At 41.6% G+C, this 17,213-nt stretch overlaps 2 protein-coding genes across 3 annotated transcripts; both read right to left on the bottom strand.

The window, feature by feature from the left end:
• Positions 1-5,644: 5,644 nt before the first annotated feature.
• Positions 5,645-11,598, bottom strand: bub3 (BUB3 mitotic checkpoint protein). 2 transcript variants are annotated; one of them, XM_069664368.1, is made up of 8 exons: positions 11,471-11,598; positions 10,219-10,413; positions 10,058-10,127; positions 9,778-9,929; positions 8,783-8,941; positions 7,951-8,128; positions 7,557-7,773; positions 5,645-5,894 (listed from the first exon to the last, which is right to left on the bottom strand). In XM_069664368.1, exons 2-8 carry the CDS (start codon positions 10,411-10,413, stop codon positions 5,885-5,887), a joined length of 981 nt encoding a protein of 326 aa, XP_069520469.1. In that variant the 5' UTR covers positions 11,471-11,598; the 3' UTR covers positions 5,645-5,884. The 2 variants fall into 2 exon arrangements, with proteins under 2 accessions (XP_069520469.1, XP_069520470.1); XM_069664369.1 differs by lacking the exon at positions 5,645-5,894 and having other exon boundaries at positions 6,343-7,773.
• A 1,172-nt stretch (positions 11,599-12,770) lies between these two features.
• Positions 12,771-14,584, bottom strand: LOC138593377 (homeobox protein HMX3-B-like). Its single transcript, XM_069664371.1, has 2 exons — positions 14,305-14,584; positions 12,771-14,026 (listed from the first exon to the last, which is right to left on the bottom strand). The coding sequence occupies exons 1-2, from the start codon at positions 14,582-14,584 to the stop codon at positions 13,434-13,436; spliced, it is 873 nt and encodes a 290-aa protein (XP_069520472.1). The 3' UTR covers positions 12,771-13,433.
• Between the last annotated feature and the right edge of the window lie 2,629 nt (positions 14,585-17,213).

Below are 17,213 nucleotides of genomic sequence, written 5' to 3'. Positions count from 1 at the left end.
AAGTATGGATTCAACCTCCTTACTGGAGTTAAGTAAAAAACTACAGGCTCTTAAAGGTGGAAGATATGCTGTTTGGGATACGCCAAGGAATCGTGTTTTCAGTCCACAGACCGTCTTCAGACCCGGGTGGAAACCCAACAATTACCTCCAAATGTTCCACGTCCCTGGGGAAAGTTCCTGCGGTCGAAATGCAACTGTTGTGTTATTCTCCCGTCCATTTAGGTTGAAATCGGTCTTGATGTTGAGCCTGTTAGGAAGATTAAAAGGTGCAATTGTCCCCTGGAAAAAGCCACTGTCAGTCAAAGCTGGTGTTCTCTATAATCAATGGAAGGAAAAATATTTGAAATTGGTGCCATAGCTGTGGAGAAAGTTGTACAAACAGCTCGTGGTTTCGCCCATTCTACATTCCTACAACACCCAGCGTGCATTGCGCCCCCTCCCTCTGAAAGGAACAGCCCAGCGAGAGACGCTGGAGTGAAATACTACCGTTTCGCTGCAGGCAATGTCTCAGAGCGGTACAGAATCCAAAATACGAATATACCGGTGGATCGTCTAAAAAATCTTCAGGTCTGCAGTCTACATTTCAAACCTGATGATTTTGAACGAGACATGACATCGGAGGCGGGCGTCCTAGACTGAGGAAATGTGGTTTAGCGAGCTCCCTGGCCTCCGCCAGATGATGCCTTTTACGTAGTCTGGCGGAGGTTTTCCAGGGCCTGTTGGCGAAGCGGAAAGCGTCCGCCAAAGGCACAGAGCCAAATTGCATGTTTTTTCTACCATAATAGCATTAGCTTCCCATGATAGCATGATAGGACTGAGGTTGAAAATCGGCGAACTGGCCCTTTAAGGAGAAAAAAGTTCCGATATTTGAGTAACTATGTAGGGGGGCTGATGTTACAGTTCTGAACATCAGCGTAGCAGCGTTCTCTTGCTGAAAGGTGGATTCAAGGAGATTATTTATCCTGAAGGAGGGAAGAATGTCCAAATTTCATGGCACTCCATTTCATGGTCCTGCTCCACTATGAGGTTATACTAAAAACTATTGAATAAAGTCAGTTATTAGCATACATCTCCTTTAAACAATGAACGTCTGCACCAAATTTCATGACAATCCAACAAATGGTTGTTCAGGTATTTCTGTCTGGACCGGAGCTGTGGAGAGACCAACCCACCGGATGTGATTGCCATCATTGGGTGAAAAGCTAAATGTGCCTTCTTGTATATTTTCTGGTTCTCTGTGGTCAAAAAGTTTAATCTAAATTCAGCTTATAACCAGATAATATTTCATTCTCAAAAAACAGTGATAAATTCTGCTTTAATAGTTTTGCAGGCCTGATTCTAAAACAGCAATGCCACACATTACCAAGTGATTAATCTGCAGCAGGAAGCCTAGGAGGCCAAAATCTGTGACCCCCCTGTCACGCCCAGACATTGTTGATTAACTACAGTGCGGCTCCCAGGTGAGCGTCCCCGTCACCACAGTCAGCCCCATGCTGCCTGCCTGCCCGGCCTGTACAGAGATGGATGGCTGCAAGTGTGAAACCTAGCAATGGGTTACATGGCCTTGAGCCTTAGCGTCTAATTAGGCTCTAATGTAACTACAATGCTCTGGAGGAGATGTTGTCTCGCCCACCAAAGCTCTTTAAAAGCCTCCCCAGCCGGGGGAGGCTCTGAGAGAGGTGCTGTGGCAGGCTGCGGCTACGTCCAAGTGAAAAGATCAGGTTCCAAATGGGGTGCAGCAGCAACAGGGCGGCAGCTCTACACAGGACCAGAACAGGATGTTCATTTTGGGCAAGTTTGATGGCAGACTGTAGGCGTTCATCGCAAAGTGAAACCATTTCATATAAAACTGGAATAGGTTTTAAATCATAAGGCGACCAACACTGTCTGAATTTAAATATTTTACACTCCTGTAGGAGCCATTTTTAGCGTGTATTGTGTTGGGGTAATCAGTCACATGATGGGTCAGGTCAGGTGTTTATAGGTCACGGGCAATAGGAAGTTAGTTGGGCATAAGTGGAGGGATCAAACCGTTTTCACCTTCTGTATGTTTTCTTGCAATGAATGGGAACATCACCCAAATACATTTCCAGTCTGGACATTAGTTATTGGATATGTGTCAAGACCTTCTCACACACCTATGCAAGTGACCGAAGTTGATTGATTGGAACATTGGATAGTCACTCAAACTCCTACGCCAGATTTTAAAGATGATTTTTTTGCCTTTACTGGATAGGACAGCTGAAGAGAGACAGGAAATGTTGGGAGTAGAGAGCAGGGGGTGACATGCACCAAATGATGAGCCTGCGATCAGTGTGTCGAGGACTGTAGCCTCTGTACGTGGGGCTGACTGCTCTACCAGCTGAGCTAAACCAGCGCCCCTCCTATGCCAGATTTTAGGCTCTCTTTTGAATCTACATTTACCATTGTTAAGACTTTATAATAAGGCATTTCAATAATTGCACTAATGGTGAAGTAACTTCTTCAGCAGTATTCATTCACATGGGGAGGTTTGGGTTGCCAGGTTGTGCGGTATAAAGTAGTGTCTTTGCTGGATCTGTAAGTCATCAGGAAAATCTTTCCAATCAATTATTTGACCACCTTTCCTCCAAGCTGCAGAGTCGCCCAAATCGTTTCTTTTTTAACAAGTGCACAGTTGATAGTAATTATAAGGTGAGAACCTGTCATACGTCATCAAACAGCCCATTGCATTCTCTGTTGGAGAGTCTTTCTTCTAAGTAAAAAAAAAAAGAAACAAATTCGACGCTCAGATGAAGGCAAACAGTCTAAAAAGGAAAGCGACCGTCAGCGAGGAAAATCAAGAGTTACAACCGGAGCCAACCGTGGACGTCACACATGAGACACTGTCTGGATAACTGGGAACTGTGCTCCCGCAATTACCATTTATCACCATAGGTGCCGCCAAAGAGAACGAAATTGAGATCTTTGAGATTATCACTTCAAGGGCAATTCATGAAAGTAACTTAGCTTCTGCTCCAAGCCAGGAAATTGTTTGGTTATTAGAAACTATCAACCCCAAATCTAAAACCCTTCATGCATGTTCCTAAGGTGGTCATAAGAGTCACAGTCACACTTTGCTTTCAGCGACAGAATTATCATCTCAATGATTTGTTGAACTGCTACATTCATGTACCATTGGAAAAGAGAAGGAACATTTCAAATAGGTCAGAAAACCTTGCAATGAGACCGTTTATTTCAGGTGTAACTACAGGGAATGTTAGAGATAAATAAATGCATCTTTAAGCTTCATTATTGCCTGGTGCTGCCGTCTTCACCTCTGCTCTGCAGCATGTGCCAGTGAAACACAAGACAAACCATAAGACAGATTATTGTCAATATTTTCCTGATGCATCATGTGATTTCCCCATTTCTGCACGACTCATGAGGGACGGTATCATCAGCTTGATATAATATTAGAAACCGGTCCTGAGAGATAAGGTGTCTGCTTGAAGGTCATCCGTGCCCTCTTGAGTGAACATAAGAGCCTTTTGTGGTTGGGTTAAATGCACATGACAGGCTGTTGGAGCACAGTCACCCATTTTAATTGTCATGTAACGCTTTCATGTAGAGCCAAAGTGTCTGCAACACTTGAGCGGTTGGAAACCAGAGCCCGGCCACACAACCACAGATGTGGTTAACTAGGCTGGAGAGAGATCTGTGGGGATGGATTTAAAGGAAGATGCTGATAGATAATGCGACAGACTTATCTGCTGTAATCTGAAAAATAACAGTTTAACAAATCCTATAAGGGTCTACATTTGTATCTCTTTTCCAGCTGTGTGTTGAGGTCACAAAATTCAGTAATTGCTTTAATGTAATGGACAAACAGGCTGCTACATTACTTCATTCTTTAATCAAAGCTAGCCAATACAGACAAGACAACCTTAACAGTTTTAATGTACACTCAAATAACTCAATTTTCCAATTTAGCAGAAGCCTAAGATGACAGGAAACAAGGAAATTCACTGAAGCCTCAACAACAAACCCCCGGCCTTTTCTCTGTCCAACTGCACGGGCTGTAATCACGTCCCAAAATGAATGCCATTTCATATTAAGCTGCAGTCATAATTTGACGTCAAAGAAGGACTCATTATCGACAATCATGGGAATTAGTTACATCATTTAACCGATCCGGACTAATCATTTCCAGGATACCGCAGCGGCAGATAGAGCCATTAGAAAAAATTGGAGCTCTTAAATAGAATAATTGACATCTATATCTTCTCCTCTGCTTTGGCTGAAGGGCTTCACAAATTGCATTAGTTGCAATTGAAAATCTGAACTGAGGAGAAAGAGACACCACTTAGACTTTTGCAGGGCACTGCGGCGCGTTCACTATTCCCATTCATATAAAGCTGAACACTGCATTACAAAGGTCTGTGTCGCGTCTGACTCTGTCACCAGTGTGACAACTTGCTAAACAGCAGCTGATAAACTCAGCGATGGAGAAAGTATTCCGCCTCCGAAACATCTGATAAAAAACGTATTTCCGACATTAATAAAAAACTGTAGAATCTATTGAACTCTTATACACCTCTTTCCCACCAAAATTAGCGCATTGATGCAGGCTTGGGTGTAGACGAGCGGCAGCCGGAAAGGGGGCGGAGATTAGCGTGTCAACCCGGGTTGTATGTTCTCATCAATGCCGATCGGAGCCGAGGCGATAATTACCCGGGTCTACTGCAGAGTAGAGATAGACTGATATGGTTTTTTCAGGGCCGATACCGATACCGATTATTAGTAGTCAAGGAGGCCGATAACCGATATTTGAAGCCGATATTCATTTGCAGTAAAAGTGAAAATATTGGCGTCAAAATTTTGAATAATACAAACTCCAACACTTAACTTTGTTTCGGCCGTCGTTTTTAAAAAAAGAAAAAAAGAAAAAAGGCTGATGCCGATATGCGTCAAAATGCCGAATAAATGCGCCGATAATCGGTCTATCCCTACTGCAGAGTGATTTGATTGTAACCTCTCCCACTAAACAAAAAAGCCTGGGGGGAAAGTTGGCTTTACATTTTCTCTCTGTAGGCTATATATAACTTAATAAACCACCAGTGTAGCCATAAAGATGTGTAGCACTATGGTCAGCAGTGTACGTTTGCTCCTACATGCCTGAATTTACTACTCAGGGTGCTCAATTGATGATGCACCATTAAAATAAGAGGAACATTCTACAAATAAGTCTCATGATCATTTTATCTTTGTGCGTAGCCGGTTTCATCCAGTTTATTGGTTTTCTCCCAATTTCTTCCCAACAATAAAGCAGGATCTGCTTCTTAAGGCCTCTGATATCTATCAGCACGGGTCACTGTCTGAGGGCAAGTGGAGCCCTCGGCAAGACGAGTTGATCATCGCTTTCCCTCAACACATCATCAAGAGAAAGGCCTCTTCTGCCCCGACACATTCCTGGCATTTCTCAGCTTCATTTTTGCAGGTAGCATGTGTGACAAGTATTATGTGGTTTTATGCTGTTTGAGGTAGATTGTTTTTAATCATTCTGCAAATGTCAAAGTCAGTGTTTGAAGACTGATCCAATGAAAGCTTCAGTGGAATTTTAAATGCAACACATTGTTCATAAAAACAGATCATGTTTAATAACTCCAAAAGGACCAAAGGTGAATATAAAATCAGCTTTAGTTGAGAAAAACAACAGAACATACACAAACACAACAAAATATTTAACAAGAGCTGGAAAAGAGAGGAAAGGTTTTAACAAACATTACTTACAAGAAACAACAACTGCTGTATTTGAACAGAAAGAGATGCCATGAAACAATATTGTAATAGTAAACTGGATGCCAGCAGACAACCCAAATGTCATTAAGGCTTCATTAGCATTGGGAACCATTCCAAGGTGGACTTAGGTTGACCTGTAAAACCAAGGACAGAAAGAAGCAGATTCAATCAACTCAGGAGCAATCACTGAACCAGTGTTTGGAGACTAGTGATAGCCCCTACATTAGTACTGATTAATAGGACTATTTCTGTCTGAGGTTCAACACAGTCTGAGGAAAAAAAACACCCATACACCTGACACTCAAAGTGGGTTCAAATTGATAAAACAACTATAAATTGTCAATTCGAAACTGAAGAAAAAATGTATAATAAAAATACTTTTTTGTTTGAATAAACTGTAAAAGAAAAAAATGTGTGTTAACACAATGTAAAGTTCATGCAGGTGCAGAGACCTGCATGTATGAAAAAAATTTGGTAGAAATAACAAATAACACGTAAAAAAAACTACATTTTTTTATTACATTTGGATCATCAATGGGGAGTCATTTGCTCCAAAGTTGTTATGAGAGACATCGGAGGAACATTTGCTCTAAACTCGTTCCTGTGTTCCTTCACAAAGTCAACATTTTCTATATACAGACTATGGCCCAATCCCGATCTCCACCCTAAAGCCTAAGCACTGAACCCTCACTGACTATAATGGCGTCCGGCGTGCAGTGCGTGAGTTTAAATCCGTGAAGGTTTGAGAACTGTATAAAAACAAGGGATGGGACACACGATCATGGCATCACACGTTGTCTGAAAACCAGATGTGCTATTAAATCTATTAAGAAAAAAGCCGACTGTATTTTTTTTTCAAACTTTACTGAATGCTACTTCATTGTACGAAATTTGTTTACATTTATTGCAGGGCTGGACAATCACGTTTGTGTATGTGCCCAAGTTCGCTATGAACTGTGGGTAATTCCCACAGGCAAAGTCTGCAGAAATGCGTGTGAGCGTGGAAATCGAGATTGGGCCTAAGACTTCTGCATAACCTTTGTCATTCATTTAGAAGTGGGTAAATCCTTGGGCATAAATATTCCTGCAGAAATCTGCAGCCGATTATAGTTCATGATAAATAACATTGTGTGTCTGTACATTTGTTTGTCTCAACTACTGTATTTTGATAATCAAAGAGCTTGTTGGGCAACACAAGACACCTTGGCCTCTGATCAATGGACACTTTTCTTTATCACATTCTTTTTGACTCTATAAATGACATAAAATGCTAACAAACAAACAAACATTAATTTCAGACCTAATTGAAAATGTCTACATTTATAATGCCAGCCAATTGCTTTACTCCTACATGTATGAGATTTACTGCAGGGCTTTAGGAGGCTGAGGTGTGCTTCACGTGCTCAGAAGAATGCAACAAAACTGAAATTAAAGTTTTCTGGTATTAAACACTGTTGTTTTTTTTCCAATATTGTTTTTGCCTTTTCTGATGAACACAGAATCAGTATTGAACACATTTAAATCTAACAGCCCTGTTGTTTGGATTATACAACAGTGTACAGCAGGTTTTATTTGTCTGGTCACCGAGTGTATATTTATGACAGCAAACATGGTGGGAGGATTTTTGAGTTTTTATCCGTCCATCTTTCAACTGTCGGATATTGAAAAGTGGGCGGACAGAGATAGAGATCAGCATATGCTGCAGCTGGACTTGCTCCTTGTTAATGCAGCTGCTCACGCATTCAGCGAGCAGTGAACCGGCATCATACTAAGGACAAGAGGTGAGCAGGACTCACTTGGGCTTGGTCTCGGCATCTGTGACATGACGGATGAAGATGGCGTCCTCTGGGTGGTTGATGTCTCCCTTCTCGTGCATGTAGGAGGAGGCGATGGCGAGCATGGTGCCGTCGTTATTGAAGGCCAGTGAGGCGATGCTGGTTGGGTACCTGTGGAACTGACACAGGCGCTTCTTGTTGAATGGGTCCCAGATGTTCACAAAGCCGTCCGAGCCACCTGGTAGAAGGAGACAGTCAAGGTTAACCTCAAAAGACTTAGACCGTGTTGAGATATGGATCTATGAGTGTGTGTTGCCCTTTAACCTTGCCAGCTCAAAGCTAAAAGGTCACAGGGAAATCTATGAGCAATAAAAAACAAAGTCCCCCTAAATGAGCACTAACTAGCCAGCCGTACCTGTGGCAAAGGTGTTATGAACGCTGTGAAATGAGATGGCATTGACAGGGTAAACATGCTCGATTCCTTCCTCCTTCAGCCTGTGGCACTTGAAGGCGTACTTCTTCTTCTGCACCTCCTGGCCCGGGTCCAGGTACTCCACAGCAACACGTCCCTCGATTGAACTCAAGACATATCCCTGAAGCCAAGACAGAAAATAAGGATTTAGCAACAGCTTCCTCACATTAGCTGTAACATGATGCTCTGTTAGGAGTCTTCCAAATATTAACTGTTGTCTCCATCTGTCATGAGAAGTGCAGACACTTTAGCTGTGTCCCAATCCAGGGGCTGCAGCCTTCGAAGGCTGTATTTGAAGGCCGATTGCATCACAGAAGGGCATTGAAGGCTGTCCCTATTCGAAGGCTCCTTCAAATGCGTCCTCCGTTTCTCGGGCCGTGAAGGATCCACTGGGTACATCCACCGTATCCCAAGATGCATTGCGTGCCAATTCAAACGAAAGGGTGGACTTTTAAACGGCCGAGGAATACACTTTAAAATGTAAAAGTTCTTGGTTTCAACTCAATCAAATGGCTAGCGAAAAAAAAAGGGCACAAATGATCTTTAAAACAATACTTAGTTAGTTATGCTAGCTAGTTAGCCCGCTAGCTACCTGTTGCTAGGCGACAGGAACGGCGTTTGGGGATGCAAGGGCAGACCAGACCGTCTCATTTCAGTTCGGCTTTAACGGTCTACGCAGGCTATGAATGGAGTATCCTCCGTGGACCGCCTCCTTCAAAGGCTGCAGCCCGCGGATTGGGACACAGCTCATGTGACAGTGATGTTAAAAGGGTACCTGCTTGTTGGGGAAAGCTCTGATGCAGCGAGTCTGATACTTCAGACTGGACTCTCTTCTTTGCTGTACGTAGCCCATGTTTCTCAAATCCCACACCAGGACTCGTCTTCCAGCCGTGCCAACAATCAGCCGATCTCCAGCCACAGAGAGGGTATACACCTTTAAGAAAGACAGCAAGTATGAGACACAACATGAGCAATACCAAAAGTCTCACTTGATACCTGCAGAAACACAGGCAACTATTTATGAGTCACAATTAAGCATGACCATTTTCACCACTGTAAGTTGTATATATTACATGTTAAAAATGTCTTACATATGTAGGCCACAACCCAATTGGATTTACTTCCTGGAAAACATTGCATCTTTATTGGCTACCTCTTATAGCCCTTTCCCACCAAAATTAGCGCGTTGACGCAGGTTTTTCAGACCCGGGAAGACCTGCTAATAAATACCGATTGTCTCTTTTCCTATTGCCAGTGGAGTATACTCCTCTTTTCTGCTGCGTCACCGTCTGATGTCACAAACACACCGGAAACCTGTCGCCTTATTTCCTTTTACCTTCAATCAAGAAGAAGCTCTCTCATCTCGCTGTTGTATGTTTTTCTTCTGTATTTACGCGACAGCGGCCGGAACCTCAATGCATCGTGCCAGAAAGGGGGTGGAGATTAACATGTCGACTAGTGATTTGTGTTCCCATCATTTCCGAGCTGAGCCGAGGCAATAATTACCCGGGTCTCCTGCAGAGTCATTTGACCTGGTTCTGAATGTTGATTGTAGCCTTTCCCACTTAGCAAAAAAGCCTGGTGTTTTTTGACCAGTGGGAAAGGGGATATAGTGCACCATCACATTAAGGTGTCAACATTAAATCGGTGACAAGAAACATGCACAAAGAAAAAAGTACACTGTGGGCGTTTGATGTTTCTGCTTGACAGTCACTCATTAACCCTGCAAAGTGCACTGCTATGCAGTATACAGTGTCTCGTTTGATCTACCTTTTCAGGCTGAGTGAAGGTGCCAGCATTGCAGGGCGTCCTTGGGTCCCACAGGCGTACTGATCTGTCCCAGCTCCCTGTTACCATAACATTAACCTCTGGGCAGTATTCCACACAGCGAATAGGGGCATCATGTGTTCCCACTATTGTGTCTGTTCACAGAGAATAAAAGTGAATAAATATGAACAGCATATTGAGCACACAAATGTGAAGCTCTGAGACAGGCTTAGGTGATGATACTTGAAACCTTTTAAAGGTAGTTTGTATGTTGGTGACATACCTTGGTCTGTATTCAAATCATGAGTTTTTAATTGGGCATCTAAACCTCCACTCCAAGAATGTGTCGGGTCCTGCAAGTAAAAAGGAAAATGTTATTTGTATAGACCAGACTTCTATGCTTCTGCGCGACAAAAGTGAACCTACATAAAAAAAGTGACCTACATAAAAAGCACAGTCAAGAACTGGAGCCGTGTGCTGGTACTTCATCCGCATGGTGTTGGTTCCGACATCAAAGAGACGGACGGTGCAGTCCCAGGAGGAAACCAGCAGGAACTGTGTGGTGCTGGGGCTGAACTTGACAGCAGAGATGCTGTCCTCCGGACCCTGGTTCAGCTTGTACTCGTTTGAGCCCGTCATCTGCAAAGGAGAGGCAAATACTTTAATCTGACATTGAAATGTAATAATGGGAAATCTTATACAAATTGGGAATGTTTTTCCCCTTTATTTAGTTTTGTATGCATTATACCCTGTCTTTTGTTGTATGGTTTTTTAACTAATGGACCTTGAGTCTGACAATAAAGATGAACTGAACTGAACTGAATGCTTCAAGATGACTCTGTGTCCTGACTGATTAAATTACATGTTTAAATGCAACAATACAAAAAAAAAAAAGCAGGGATGGATACAACAACTTTAATGTGCTGTGCAATATAGTTCACCAACAACACGAAGACACCAGAGCTTGAAAAATGTTCAGAGTTTAATCAACACACCTCTGACATAAACAGAAAGTATATTAATTATAGTATACTCATATCCTTGAGGCATGTAATGATTGTTACAGATATATTACATTGAATCTCTACATTGTTGTTGTGTTGAAGCATGTTGGTATAATTTCAGACAAACCTAGATCTAGCGCTGAAATTTAATTTAAAATGAAATTTATTAGATTCAAAATAATAGATTTGTTATTATAAAAGGCATGCTTTGTGTTTGACCAGAGCAAAAGCCAAGTGTTTTGTTTTAGTAATAGCATGTGGCTAAGACCTTTCAAGCAGCATTTTCTTACACTACAGCTGTAGGTTACTCCTTTCTTATTCCTAAAGGAAACAAAAAACATGCATCCGCTATCTATTTTCTGGCATAACACTGGAAGTAAGTGACTTACATACAGGTTGATCAACAGTTCTCATTGTTGTTAGCCTAGCTCAGTGACAGTGGTTCAGGATTTAGCCACATAGCTCCACCGAATAATAGTAGTAGCATTTAACATTCATGGTAAATAACATTGTTTTCTGTTGTAAGACTTGATTGAACAGTTACATTGCTTTTCTTAGCGGGTTTTCGACCGCTTTGACTTGTTCCGTTACTGTTGCATCCAGCAATTACACCGAGCCCAGTTCAACTTAAAACAGTGGCGCTAACGCTAGCATGCATATAACGTTGACTACATGCCCTAAACTTTACTTACCGCTTCAGTTAGATGTCGTTCAGATGCGACGGATTCTTATCTTCAACAGGACTTATTATTTTGCTTTGGTACACTATACTATATTAAATATATAACGTGAATTCTGCTACAAAGCAATGTGGCGTCGTGAAGCTAACTCCATTGAAAGCGCTGTCCATGCTCCAGAGGATGCTGATTGGTTGATACGAATGTTCGAGTTCCCGCCTGCGATATGATTGGTTGCTTTACCTTCTACGTCTATTTCCGTTGTCTCAATACAGGTCACATGACACAGGACTGCTCGCTCGCTCGCATCCTGCGTGTCTCGCTGACACGCAGGATGTAGGCTATGTTCTGAGTGTGTATAATTGTTCATTATTTTATCATTTAAGATCGATACAATGCATTCATCATAAAACACTATAATGGACCATAGTTAAACAGTAAATTAGCCAACAAAGGAATAACGACAGCCAACTATGATTGAGCAGTTCCGTTTACTGTAAATAGATATTATGTGATATTTATATAGGCCTATATCTATATTTTAAATATATGCCTATTTATATTTAGATCTATTTCCGCGTTTATGCTGTCGTGAGGTATACTGATTCTGTACGTAGCCTCCCTTCACGTTCTTGTTCATGATTTGAGAATTTTGCCCAAATATGTCTCGTTTACTTGAATAACAATTTCTTACTGGTCAAAGTCAAACAAGTCAAATGCTATTCCCCGTCTTTTCTCACACGCCAATAAATAGAAAAAATGCCTTCTAAAATTAATATCAATATTTTAAATATCTGAAAACATGAACTTTAATTTAGCCTTTTAATAGCGAACATCATAGCGTTTTTGTGAGAGCAGTAGGCCTATCTCTATTATTGTCAGACCTTTAAGATAGGCTACCACAAACAATGTAACAAACAATTGCCCTCCAGCAAGAGATCAGACAGTAACTTAGTCAAATAATCCTATCCAGAAAAATGGCTCTTAAATGCGGTTTCAAATTGGGCCATCGTCCAAAATTTCTGAAGTCATCACTTTTATAAAGATGACCATGACTGAGCGTAAGAATTATCCAATTCATCTCGGGGTATTTTAGTTTGGAAGTAGAACACCGTGATCCCCGCAGACCCCAAATGTACTGATAAAATGTACTATAAAAAAGAAAAACAACTCCATCCTCACGAATGTTAAAAAACTAAATATTTTCGTCACCACTACTTTTTTCCCCCATGTGCATCACAATTATACCAAAGAGAAAAACATTTATTTTTGGAACGAAATCTTTACTGAGTGTGAGACCATAATAATAATAATAATAATAATAATATACAGAATTCCAATAACAACATCAGAGAAATAAACATACACAAAACAGAGGCTATTTTTGGCTGTTTCATGGCTTTAAATGACCGGCAAAACATTGCGTCATAAAAACAAATGCCTATCACCTGCAGTTTGGGGGGGATTTTTTTTAAAGGATCAAATGATTGTCCTCACTAGAGATAAAGAAATAATTGCCTGTTTTTTTTCTGTAAAAGTGAACAAAAGGCGACAAAAGCTGGTAGCCTAACGTGAAGCCAACGGTATTGCACAATATTGGAAAATATCAAAATATTAAATTTCACACTTTTTGCTACAAACACTGACACAAATCTCTGTAAAATACATATAGACAGTCAACCCTGTTTTTTTTTGTTCAAAGAAAAAATAATCAAATATATTCACCCACTTTGAACTTGTAACAATTACACCAATAATAAAAGTTAAATAATTATAATCATTTTAGATTTTTCCTCCTGTAACAATTTGATCCGGATGTGTCTTGCTCAAGGACGCTTCAGCAGGATTAATAATAATAATAATAATAATAATAAGTAACATTGTGTCCTTAAATCTACAAAATATACAAAATGTCATTATTTTTCGAATGTTTACTCATTTAAAAACATATGTACAGCGCGTAATGACGCAGTCAGCGTTAAACAGGCCTCAGCAGCGGCACCGGGTGGGAATAGTACATGTGGTGTGGAAACGCCAGCAGCGACTGGCTGCCCGGTGAGTTTGCAGCGGGGCCCCCGGTCGTGTCTTGGGCTCCGTTCTCGTGGTAAAGTATGGGCACGCGCACAATCCTCTGCGCCGCAGCGTGGCTCAGGTTGGCCGCCTCCAGCTCTGCGGCCAGCTGCCTTTTCCACTTATTCCTCCGGTTCTGAAACCAGATCTTCACCTGCGTCTCTGTCAGGTGCAGCGACGCGGCCAGGCCGGCCCGCTCCGAGCTGCTCAGGTAGCGTTTTATGTCGAAGGTGGACTCCAGCTGGAACACCTGACTCCTGGAGAACACCGTGCGCGTCTTCTTCTTCCGACAGGGCTTCCTGTCTGCGTCCAGCTCGTCCGTTTTTCTCCTCCAGTCGTCCTCCTGGTCGGTTTCTTTCTTTGGCTCTTCAGAGTCACTTTCATCCAGCGCGATGTCTTCATCTGCGCTTTCCTCTTTGGCATCTTGGTCACTTTTTTGGAGATCAGGGGAGCTCCTGTCCGGTGCCGGGGAAGCTTCCCTCAGGGTGGCCTTTTCAGACCCTACGGAAGACAAAGATAAAGTATTCAAAGTTGTTCATGCAAGCCATTAAACCTGAGTGTATTTTCATTAATTGTACATTCGGATTAATGGAGGGAAATGCTTCATTTTTCTTTTGTTTGTTACGCTATAACTATTAAATAGAGAGTTGGGAGTTGATTCTTTATCATTTTGATTTTATTCGTTTATTCCATTTTACTCATATGATATCCCCTGATTTCTACCAGGCCGGGACCTCACATTTCCTTCATCTGCAGAATAACAGTAAAATAATATTTACCTGCGGTCCTGAGATGAGTCCCGAGCGTGTACGGGTACCACCAGGCAGACGCTCTCTCCAAATACTGCGCTGACAGTCCGATTCTCTGTGCCGGCAACTCAAACCGAGGGAAAGACAAGTCCCCGAGCCGAGAGAAGAAGCTGCCCTCAAACACTCCTTTAGACGAGCCGAGGAGGCTCTTCGGCTTTGTGGGTTTGTCTTCAATGTTCAGCAGGTTCTTTATGGAGAAAGGCGAGTCTTTGGCTGGTTGGCGAGTCTCTTGCGCATCAGAGTCTGCCATCACCGTTTACTGCCCGATGTGGATCACCATTAAAACTTAGCAAGGGGTGAAAAACACCTGGAAAACAGTGTCTAGTTTTGAAGTCGGTGTTTAAATGGTGGGTAAAAAGAGACACAGAGAGAGGTACAAAAACAAAAAGTCGCTCCAGCTCCAGAGGACGATCAGCTTGAGAGCGCAGAGATCACTGCGTCAAACTTGCGCCGGATTGTAGTGATGAAATAAAAATGCCATCCGAGTTTAAACGCGCTCTGTCTCTGCGATTGGGCAGGTACAATAGCAAATGGGCTTTGAGATGGAAACCGCAAGGGGCTGTGACGAGAATAGACTCCAAAGAAAAAAAGGCCGCGCGAGCGTTTTGCCTCCGGGCTCAACAGTACGCACCCACTTATCATCCAATTAGATTAAAGAGGAGAGTGTCGCGGGGGTGGGGGGTTTGGGGGGTGAGGGGGCGTGCGCGAGCCGCAATCACCTGTCAGTAAATTGAATAAACGGTTCAGGGATTGTCACATCTCAATTTGGCCTTGGCACAAATATTACGCAAATTACGCACAATTTACGCAATAATTGGAGCCACAGAAAACATAATGAAGAATAATTAGGAGTCTTAAAAGTAGATGTTTAAAAGTAGAAGTATGTCTTATACCAAAACAAAGACAGAATGATATAGAATATATATGGTGGGAGCTGTAACTCGTCTGTTTTATTAAATAGTCCGGTATCATTTGTTCCACCTGTGTGCACAAGAAATCAATACGCACTGAGAATGCATCCTGGACCAAAGCTTATTGACTTCAGTGTAATTTTATTAGTGAGGAAGTGCTGCAGGTCCACATCAAATTGAATGCTTACCATTGAGATAAAGGCTTTTTAAATTAGCCATGCAAAAAAACCACAAACCAAAAAGGGAGAGCAAAGCAAGAGGATGACTCAACAGGTCTTGTTCCTGTCACTTTAAGTAGTTAATACCAGTGGTTGGAAGCAGCAAATTACATTAGTCCGTGTCACAAAGCATCAATGTGACCAGCTGTGATGCGATAATTTGATTATAAGCAGAAGATAAAGATATTAAAAATGCTATAGACTCTTGATATTTGTAAGCTGTCATCCTGATGTCCCTTTAAGACTGAAGGAACATGGATGAGATGATGGAAGATTTGTTCAATAAACAGCTGATCCCTGGTATGTGCTTTATGCACATCATTTAGAAAGGCCTTAAGACGACACACACAACATGCACGCCTGTCACTTTGCTCCTGTCATGCAGAATGACATTTTTTTTGTGCACATATTATGGAATACAAAAACATTGGATGTTTAAGATGAACCACTTGATGAATCACCTTATAATCCAAACTTGAAGCTGCAGCAGAGAACTAATCAAACCAAATGAATTTGCTCAACCTCCAAACATGCGGGCCCGTCCTTTTAGCTCAGTGAGCGCTCTCCAGCTCCAAAGGACAACACTGTGTTTTGTGAAAAGCTACTTGAATCGGTGCATAATTAGAGGTCTCATAGCCGTGTTAAAGATGGGGGCGGAGAAAGAGGCCAGTTGAGCTGCTGTTTGTCGATGCAGAGTGAAAAGCTCATCGCTGTGTTTTCAGCAGATTAGGTTCATTAGACAGGGGCGCGCACAAAAGACACAACGAGTCAGAGTGGATCAGAGGTGGGAAAGAAGGACTCTCAATCAATGATGCGAAGGCAGGCCTCTGTTTTACATTTTCAATTTAGTCTTTTGAGTGATTTTAGAAATGTCTGAGCAAACATGGAGCAGATTTAATGAATAATATGTTATTCTGTGGCTGTCTCAGCTTTATTTTAAACCTGTCCTGTTCTCTCCAAATAGATGGACAGCACCAACAATATCATGAGGTTAATCAGACAAAGGGCAACGTTCAATATAAAGAGGTTTAATTAGTTACTATCACACAAAGTAGACTCTACTCATGTTAGATTATTAGTTCCATTAAAAGAAGACCTAAGCCTCAATCATACTTTACATTTTTCTAAAACTAATATATGGAGATGCACTGAAATACAGAGATACGGCCTCTTTTACAGGACATTATTATTATAAGACTGTATTGGTGGTTCTCTGTCTGATAGATCTCTTACAAGATACAAAAAAAAAAAGATGTTCATAAAGACAGGATTAAGTTTAACTGTTGATCTGGTGTAAACTCGTGATAATGAATATTAAGTATTAATATAAAGTTTTGCATTTATGTGCCAAACTCAGTAAGTAAAATTATTACAAAGAAATGTCAAATAGGAACTTTTTTATCTGTTGTTTAGTCCTCTCCTTTGTCACCAGAACGCATCTATGATATCCTTTTATAAGACAACCTCAGACACCTCCACTCAGAAGGCCCACTTCCACAACAGATTCTTTCCAGCCACTGTCAGACTCAGACAGTAAGAGGGGGAGAAGGTACCACACCCCCCACCTCACCTACTTGAAGTATCTCATGGTGCAATAACAAGGTGCAAAGTATAGTGCGATAAAAGTAAGTGTAATAACAGAAAAATGTGAGTGTGCAATAATAAATGTGCATAATTTTCATGTGCAATAACAGATGTGAAAAATGTTCATGTGCAATAACAGACGTGCATAATTGTCATGTGCAATAAT

The sequence above is a fragment of the Semicossyphus pulcher genome, unplaced genomic scaffold (genome assembly GCF_022749685.1).
Source record: "Semicossyphus pulcher isolate SPU_LCO1_2020_fin unplaced genomic scaffold, fSemPul1.0.p SCAF_16, whole genome shotgun sequence".
Taxonomy (NCBI): Eukaryota; Metazoa; Chordata; class Actinopteri; order Labriformes; family Labridae; genus Semicossyphus; species Semicossyphus pulcher.
Note: the sequence above shows the minus strand (reverse complement) of the source record. Positions and strands in the feature narration are given on the sequence as shown.